At 56.9% G+C, this 8872-nt stretch overlaps 2 protein-coding genes across 2 annotated transcripts in view; both read right to left on the bottom strand.

The window, feature by feature from the left end:
* Positions 1–4121: 4121 nt before the first annotated feature.
* On the bottom strand, positions 4122–5577 carry NPPA (natriuretic peptide A). The gene is made up of 3 exons (XM_006766796.2): positions 5249–5577; positions 4833–5159; positions 4122–4332 (listed from the first exon to the last, which is right to left on the bottom strand). Exons 1-3 carry the CDS (start codon positions 5369–5371, stop codon positions 4321–4323), a joined length of 462 nt encoding a protein of 153 aa, XP_006766859.1. The 5' UTR covers positions 5372–5577; the 3' UTR covers positions 4122–4320.
* A 2468-nt stretch (positions 5578–8045) lies between these two features.
* Positions 8046–8872, bottom strand: part of NPPB (natriuretic peptide B) — a 7655-nt gene continuing 6828 nt past the window's right edge. The window contains exons 3-4 of the mRNA XM_006766795.1: positions 8148–8200; positions 8046–8056 (exon numbers count right to left, since the gene is read on the bottom strand). Of these exons, the coding sequence (XP_006766858.1) occupies positions 8046–8056; positions 8148–8200 (64 nt within the window). The remainder of the gene's footprint in view (positions 8057–8147; positions 8201–8872) is intronic.

The following is an 8872-nucleotide window of genomic DNA, read 5'->3' as shown; positions in this document are numbered from 1 at the left end:
ATCAGCATCCTGGGCCTTCAGGAAACCCCCGGCAGGTGGGCCTTGCACTCGAGGTGGCGTTCATTGGCGTTTCGTTTCCTTGTGTTTTAATCTGGGAGTTGCCTGAGGGCGTCCGGGCCTGGCCCTGGCAGCACTTCTTGCCCTCCACCTCGAGTTGACTTCTATGGGAAGACCCTTTCCAGGGGTGGGTGTCAGCCTTTGCTCTGCCCGCCCAGGTCTTGGCTCAGCACACTCCAGTGAACAGTCCCACTTGGTGAGGGGCCTTTTGCAGCAGACGGTGGCCCTCCGCCCCATCTTATCTCTTCGACCAGAAGTACTTCGAGGTCTGCGTGTGTCAGCTTCCTGGAGGCACTTGGTTTGTGAAACGTGATGAACCCCCAGCGCATCGTTTGGGAATCACGGACCGACGAGGCCAGCCCTTCTCCCCGTGTGTGAGCCAGCCGCCACTTCGCTTTAAAGAGTGTTCACAGCCTGACCGCCTTCTTCCCTCCTTTCGTGAAGAAGGGGACCAGGAGCATGGTGTGACCCCCCACGGGAACTTGACCCTCTTCCCAGCCCTCCCTGAGATGGGCCAAGCCAGGTTCTGCAGGGGGTCAGGGAGCCTCTTGTCCTGGGCGGGTCACCAGGAAATTGCCCCTCGTGCCCATCGCATTGCTTTTAAGTCACCAGGCATTTGTTCCCTTCGGTGTGGCCCAGAGGTAGACGACAGAACGCAGATTCCTTCCCCCCCGGAGCTGGCCGGACGGCTGCCAGGGAGGCCCAGGCCCCTCGTGAAAGGCGCTTCCTGTCCCCTGTGATGGCCGTCCTCTCCTGGTGCCCAAAGACAGCCAGCTCACTCGCAGCAGATACTGGAAGCCCGCTCCTCGGAAGCCTGCTGGAAACCTGCATCCAGCCCTCCTGGTGCCAGCAGCCCCGGCCTCCGGGGACCTGGTCCCTCCGCAGAGGACGGCTCAGGGCTCAGGCTTGGCTAGCGGTGGCTGTTTGGTCTCAGCGTGGTGGTTCGTGGTCCCCGGCTGTGGTCGGGGAGATGGGGGTAGAGTCCCACGGCTGGAGGACTTGCACCTGAGAGGTGATTTGCTCATGACCTTGCTTAACGAGTGGCTCCGGCTGGAATGGACATGGCCTGGCCCAGCCGGCCACGTGGCATGTCCGATGTGAGGTTGCACACAACACGGCCCTGGGTGTCGGGAAAGGCCGGGAGCGGACGGCCCGTGACGTTCGTGTGCGGATTGCACCCTCCTGCGGGCCTTGGCCGTTGAGACAGCAGCAGCTTCCTTTTTGTGTTTGCACTGTTGGTTTACACGTAACCTTAGCTAATTCCACTGTGTATATAAATTGTATTTTTTTAATTTGTAAAATCCTATTTTTATTTGAACTTTTAGAACTTGGAAGTTCTCATAACCTTACCACGTCGGAATAAAACGTCTCCATCCGTCTCCTTCAGCTCGTCTCCATGGTGTTCTTTAAAGTGGTGTTTTTGTCTCACACCCTCTTACTAACCTGCAAGATGGCAAGCTAGGAAGTAGCTTCTTAGTCTCAGCTCTTCCTCAGTTTCCTGCGGGACCCTCCACTCACAGGGTCCACTCACTGCCTTGGAAACCAGGCGAGTCCTGTGGACCCTGGCAGAAATCACCCTTCCTCCCAGTCTCCCTTCCCACTGACACTGTTATTACTGATGCTCTTCTCTTTTAAACACGGCCTGTCCCTTCCCACAGCGGTCACGGAGAGCCCACAGCGATAGCGGGGAGCCCACAGCGATAGCGGGGAGCCCACAGCGATCGCGGGGAGCCCATTTATATTCCTGACTGTTGCGTTTAGGAATTTGCCCCACAAACAGATTCCCCTGAGACCAACCAGAGGAAATGAAGTCGACGCTGAGCCCGTGGAGGTCGGGCCTGTGGCAGCTTCTGCCGGCACGGTGCCGTTGCTTTGTGTTCACTTCGGGTCTTGCCAGAAATGTGCCTTTTTCTCTAACTGATCTGCTTCCAGCTGCCATTCCAGCAGCGGTAGGATGGTCTCATGCGGTCCCCTTCACCTACCCCCACGCTTCCTGTTTCTGGAGCACTTTCTGTGCATTTGGCACTTTGAGGCGACTCACTGCCTCACGGTGGCACCTTGGGAGTACGGCCCGCTCCCCTCCCTCCCTCCTAGCACCTCCCACTGCCCAGTGCCGGACCTCCAGGGCCAGGTGTGGGCAGACGCTGCTTCCGGTCTCTCCCCTTGTCCTTGTCAGTCTGCCTCTCGGTTGTCTGCCCTCCTGTGCGTGAAGTCCACACAAGGGCTGTCTTCAGTGGAAGTGGTGAGGTTAGAGGTCTTTCCTCATCTCCGCTCCCCTCATCATTCACTTCTGGCTTCCCCGTCCCTGGACAGGGAGCCAGTTGCTACGTTATTACCCCTTTTCCCAATTTCCACACGAGACCAGGACAAGTGGACTGATATTCACTGAGCACTGACTGCATGTGCTGCTGGAGGAAATGCCTGAACAGGACGGTTACCCTCGGAGAGCTTGCAACCCAGGGGCAGACACAATTGCTACCAAGACAAACTGTCCTATTATAATAGTTACACAGCCTGGCCAGCATGGCTCAGTGGTTGAGCATCAGCCTATGAATCAGGAGGTCACGGTTCAATTCCCAGTTAGGGCACATGCCCGGGTTGCAGGCTCGATCCCCAGTAGGGGCCGTGCAGGAGGCAGCTGATCAATGATTCTCATCACTGATGTTTCTATCACTCCCTCTCCCTTGCTCTCTGAAATCAATACAAATGTGTGTGTGTGTGTGTATATAAAATAGTTATACACAAACCACTGCCAGTGAGGTTTAATTTATACTGGGCATGTGGTATCAGGGAAGGCTTCTGGGAGGAGGTGGCATTTACGATGAGCCTTGAGGAAGACTGAGTAGCTGTTCCCTGGATAAAGGGTGTTCTGGGTGGAAGGAACAGCACGCATCAGGGCACATAGAAGCTGTCGTGTAGCTGGTGGAGTGTCGCAGAAGCTGATCCAGAGAGAGGCGCAGGGAGGCGATGGTGGGAAATGGGTGCGAGAGCTACTCCCTGTTGCAGGCGAGCTTCCTGGCTGGTGGTTTCTGCTTAGGACACCTTTTCAGAAGCAAATACAACGGAACTGCCTTCTCCAGGGGCTCCCGCCTCGGTAAAGTCCACAAGTCCAGTTTGTCAGCATAGCAAACATTTCTCTCTTCACTTTTCTCAGCTTTAAACCCAATTTTTTGCCTACTCTTCCTAAAACAGTAAGTGCAACTCACTCACGGCAGCATCTATCTCAAATGGATCAGAGAATGTAGTGCCCTCCTTCTATGAATGTGCCTTTGCTAAAAAGCTGTAACCAAAAGGTACTAGGGGTGCAAAACGTCTACTGCATACAAGCTACATTGGGTGTAACCGGAGAAAGGAACGCGTAGATGCTTAAGTTTTCTTTTTCATAGAAAAGGATCCTGAATCAGAGCAAATCTGAAAAATAAATGCCCTGTCAGGCTCTTGGGGGCTTTTTCAGTATCTGTGCTGAGGCCGGAGTGAGAGAGCAGGTTCAGAACTTCAGCTTAAATCCAACCCCCCACCCCAAAAATAATGGAGGGAAGGAGGGAGGGAAGGAAGAAAGGAAGGGAGGGAGGGAGGGAGGGAGGAAGACACAATTTGTCCAAATCCACCGAATGTACACCACCAAGAATGAACTCTGTGTAAACTATGGAATTTGGGTGACAATGACGTGACAGTGCAGGTTCATCAGCTAACGGATGTATCCCCCAGTGCGGGGTGTTGATGATGGGGAAGGCGGAGTATGTGAGAGCAAGGGGTCCCTGGGAAATGTGTCCTCTCTGCTCAATTTCGCTGTGAACCTAGAATTGCTCTAGAAACGAAGTTTATTAATTGTTTTTAAAAGGAGGGAGGGAGGCACTGAGCATTCTTCATTCTGACAAAAGGTAAGACGATGAGACATACCAGGCTGCATTCTTTCGCCGCGGCCCCACCCCCGCCCGGCAAACAGAAAGAAACCACACCGACACGGGCGCTCTCGGCTTCTGTCCGAGGTGCTGAAGTTTATTCATTTTCAAACCTCTTTCAATAACAGGTGAGGAGTTACCCTAAAACTTAATGCACGGGGTGGGCGAGGCCGGGAAGCCACGGGTAAGCCATCTTATCTACATTTAGCATAAAATGTGAGACATGTCGACAGGCAGCTTGAATAGGGGGCTCGTCACAACTCCACTTGCCGGCAACGAGATGGGACCAAGAGGCGTGGGAGACCGGGGGTGAGGGTCTGTCGGAGTCCGGAGTCCGCGGCCCGGCCACTATCTTGGGCCACTATCTTCGGTACTACAAAGAAAACACAGGCCCGTTTAGCGTGGCCGCCTGGCTCTACTGGGAAAGCCGTCTTCATAGGACTGCGCTCACCTCCCACCAGCCCCCACGTCAGCCTCATGATGCCCCTCTGAGTTGCACGAACCGATAAACAAGCTGCCCACTGGACGCTCAGCAGGTCAACCAGTTTCAATTGACCTTTGGGATCTGACAGTTCCGGGAGGAACACCGCCTGCCAACCAGCAGTGTGACGGCGGCTTGGTCCCCTGAGCACGTTAAGTACCCCATGCTCAAGGCAGTAACATTTTTTCTCAGCAAACTGTAGCCAAGGATGATGCCACGGTCCCTAGATTCATGGGACAGGCTCCCCGTTGGGGCAGACATTTCCAAGGGAGTAGCGTCCATGCCGGTCCCTCTCCTGTGGAAAGCGTCCCCGTGGTGGCATTCTAAGACGAGGCGCGAGACTCCACACCTGCCTTCCTCCCCACCCCGTTCCCACCCCCAGTTCCTCTTACCCGGAAGCTGTTGCAGCCCAGGCCGCTCTGGGCTCCAATCCTGTCCATCCTGCCCCCGAAGCAGCTGGACCTCCGCAGGCTGCGAGGGGCTGCGAGCAGCGCCCTCAGCTTGTTTTTCAGGAGGGCGGACCTGTCGGAGGAGTCCCAGGGGCCCCGCCCAAGGACACCCCCCTCTCGCGGGACTGGGTTGACCTCCCCCGTCCAGGGAGACATCTCAGGGAGGGGGCTGAGCTCTGCCCCAGCTTCCTCGTTCTGCTCGCGTAGTACTTGCGGGGGCATGACCTCGTCTTCTAACGGCATCTTGTCCTCCAAATGGTCCAGCAAATTCTTTACGAGGGGAAAACACAGGGGACGGATGAGGTCTCACTGACGGGCAGAGTCTCCCCAAGCCCCCCGGCCCCAGGCCAAGCCCCTACCTTGAAATCCATCAGGTCGGCGTTGGCCACGGGGCTGTACACGGGGTTGGCTCTGGTCTGCCCTGGGAGCTGGACCGCCAGGAGGAGGAGAAAGCTGGCGGTGATGGTGGAGAAGGAGCCCATGCTGGCGGTGGTCAGGGAGTGGTCTGCTGCTGGCTGCCTTCTCTCTCTCCTCTCTGGTTCCCCTCTGCTGACCTTCGCTCCGCTCTGTCTCCGGCTGCTCTGCGCCTCCTCTTTTTATACCCGCCGGGCTCTCCGAGAGCGCCAGGGGGACAGAGCCCTCCCCATTCTGTCACTTGCCGCGATAAAGCCGCTGCGTGAGGAGCCAGCAGAAGATGCCCTTTTAAAGTTATCGGCCCAGCCGAGCTCTCCACAGCCCCTCCGCCTTGAGCAGCCCCAGCTACCTCCGGGAACCTCGGCGGCAAGAGCCACATTCTTGTTGATTTGCCTCAAGAGGTTCCCACTTCAAAGGTGTGAGAAGAGCAAAAAAGAGTCCTTGGTTATCTCACAGCCATGCGCTGCCTCTGCCTCGGCTGCTCTCTCCCCGGCAACGGACCCGGTGCCGGGAATCGCCCCGATGGTTTGCGGCTCAGCTGTCAGGGCCTCCAAATAAGGGCGGGAGAGGAGGAAGTGGCGGGCGGCCGGCTGCGAGGGACAAATTAGTCCCGATGCTCAGGCGGCCTCACACCTGACTCATCAGCGCCCAGGGCAGAGCCTCACCCTCCACGGGGCTGCCCTCCCTGTTGGCAGCTGCTGTCAGCGGTCAGGGGCAGCGGGGGTGAGTTTTCTGAGTCCTAACTCAGCCGGGCACCAAAGGCGATGAATGCTCCAAGAAGCCAGCTCCCAAATGTGAGCACCAAGAAAAGTTTGGGGAGCACAGTCATTCCCCTGCCGAGCTCCGCCCCCTGCACCCCCACGGCCCCTCCAAGGTGCCGAGGGGACAGGCACAGAACCAATGCCTCTTTTCAGCCTGCTGCCTGGAGGAGCTCAGATTCTTTGAGTGGGAAGCGTGTCATAGTCCCAGGAGGCGGACGGTATGGTTCCCGTGGACTGAAGGACAGAACTGAGACTGAGGACTTAGGTCCCTTGCCCAAGGTCATAAGCGGCAGAACCAGGACTTGAACCCCAGGTCTCACAGCATCGCCCATGTTCTTATGCCGTTTCATGGAGACTGTGGCTCCTTAGCACGTTGGCTCCTTGCAAGCCTTTTGGTGCAGCCCCTGGTGACATGCACCCTGTTCCCATCTCTCAGGCTGCCTCTGAGCCGCACCTCACCTCCCCCTGCCCAGGGGCTGCAGCTGTGCGTTTGGGGCAGGTGTGTGTGTGTGTGTGTGTGTGTGTGTGTGTGTGGATTGTCTCAAGGACAGCACCCCATCCGACCTCCTCGACCTCATTAACACACCTAACGCGTCCGCACAGGAGCTCAGGAAATGCGTGTTGGTGACCGGCTCCCTCCCAGCCTGACCCTCCCCAGCTGTGCTCACTGCTTGGCTCTCGGGCAGCGAGAGCAGGATGCGGCAGTGGTTTCATTCTGAGGCGGGAGAAAGGAGCCTCTTCAGTCACTGGTTTGGGTCGGCCAGACTCAACTTGAAATCAAAAGGGGGGTCATCCTGAGTAGAAGCTCTGGGGGCAAAGAACCATCGCATCCTGATGAGCCCCTGGAATGTGCCCAGAGCTTAATTGCTCGTTTGGCAGGGTTATTATTAGCAAAGAGGACTCAGTGAGCAGCCATGCCGGGAGGAACCGGGCTCCGGCTGCGTGCGTCACGCGGCGTCTCCTGGAGATGCCCTTTAACACAGCCTTTGATGCTGGTGAGGACCTCTGGGAGGCGTCGATCGATCGTGGGAGGTGGCCGCTGAGGGCCCACACTGCCCTCCGTCCTGAGCCACTTCTGGAGTCTGCAGGAGGCCCGAGGAGGAGGAAGTCCTGTCCCAGGTTCTGGAAAGAGAACTCAGAATTCACCCACCTCCTTTTACTCAAGTGGGGCTCCCTCTCCCCGAGTGGAGCTGGAACGGGCGTCCAGTGTCTGCCGCTGAGTGTCTGGGGAGCCAGGCTTTGTTTGTTTGTTCGCAGAAGGGACTGGGAGAAAAAGAACTGCCCTGAGGACTTTGTGTAGAACCAACACCCCCTCCTGCACCAACGGGCCCCCGATAAAACACAGGCAATTCCCAAATACACGTGTTCCCCCCAATCCCAGGAAATCCAGGGGCTTGCGCCTGAAACGGACTTGACGTTAAGCTTCTCTTCCTTTCCATGCCCCTGCTCAGTTTGGGGGGGAGGGGGTGTGTGGAGGAGCAAATATGCAATGGGGTGTTTAGGGGCCAGCCTGTAAGAGTGAGAGAAGAAGAGCAAAAGGCACAGAAAACCAAATCCACCCCCACCTCTCCCACTGGCTGCCAAACCAAAGCCTTCAGTTCCTGACCACTGGGAAGACGCCACACTGGTCATCTATCGAATGAACATTGCAAATGGGTGGGAGAGTCCAGAATTGGGGTGTCTCCATAGGGATGCTGTGGGCAGCTTTGGGGAGCCCTAGGGTCCAGGGGTGTCACACGTGCATAACTGGTATGAGACGCCCACCCTATTCATGGCACAAGTCTGTCAGAACCAACTGGTCTAAAGCAGAAGGCCCCGTTGGGAGAAATGGGTAGGACGCTGTTGCATATGGAGGGATGGTTGTCTCTGGCTTTGAACAGATGTTCTGTTCCTTTGGTACAATGTGGAGGTTCCTGGGGTAAGAAGCGGGAACGGGTCCCTAGAAACCAAAGCCCAAGGGGAAATTCATTTGCATAAAGCATTATGGGGGTTCTGGTCCAAGGGAAGCAAGAGGGAGGGGGAAAGGGAAGTGAGGTAGTGTATTCGTCAGCTATTGCTGCGTAACAAATTGCCCCGAACTTACCAATGTCAAACAGCACACCCTGGCGGGTGCGGCTCAGCTGGTTGGGTGTCACCCTGTGCACCGAAAGAGATTAAGCAGCTCTGAGGCTGTGCATGGCTCAGCTGCAGGAGGCCACCACATCCCAGCACAGAGCCAGCACATGTTGCTGCTTTAGCAAAGCATCCACTCATTTTCTGGATGATTGGATCAGTTTGCCTTCGGTGCCTCTTGTACACGCCCTGCCCCACGTACATACAGGCACTTGGCCCTCCCTGGGGGCCTCACAGGGAGGGGGAGTCACCCTCGGGCTGAAGCATGAAGGTTCTGCTCTCTCCCTAAGTGAGGGAAGAACCCGACCAGGAACCAGGGACGAGAGGCCAGTGAGGAAGCTGGTGAGCCAACGTCTGCACAAGGGTGAGGGTCTAAGCCAGGGCGGCAGCGCAGGACAAAGTACAGAAGATGCCCGGGGGAGGGGGGACACGGTGCCTGCCTGGGTGGTTCAGCTGAGGAGGGAGCCCAGGAAGGTCCCCAGGGCTCTCATCATCGAGGGCGGGGCCGGGGGCGAAGGTGGAGTCACCCCCTAGTGTCTCCTGAATCCAGACAAGGATTCCAGCAAAAGTCGTTTATTTTGGAGAAAATGCCAGGAGAGTGGGGGAGGGACAAGGATAGGAAGGAAGTCAGTGACCACCTGGGGCAACTGGAGCTCCACCCTCCCTCCCCGCAGGGAACTCTGGGACCAGGCTCAG

This window comes from Myotis davidii, unplaced genomic scaffold (assembly GCF_000327345.1).
Source record: "Myotis davidii unplaced genomic scaffold, ASM32734v1 scaffold299, whole genome shotgun sequence".
NCBI classification, from domain to species: Eukaryota; Metazoa; Chordata; class Mammalia; order Chiroptera; family Vespertilionidae; genus Myotis; species Myotis davidii.
This window is presented reverse-complemented; position numbering and strand designations above follow the sequence as displayed.

Coding starts and splice junctions, on each gene's coding strand:
- NPPA (XM_006766796.2), bottom strand. CDS start 5,371: ATGGGCTCCTTCTCCACCATCACCGCCAGCTTTCTCCTCCTCCTGGCG. Junction 5,160..5,248: donor CCGACCTGATGGATTTCAAG/GTAGGGGCTTGG, acceptor CCCCTCGTAAAG/AATTTGCTGGACCATTTGGA.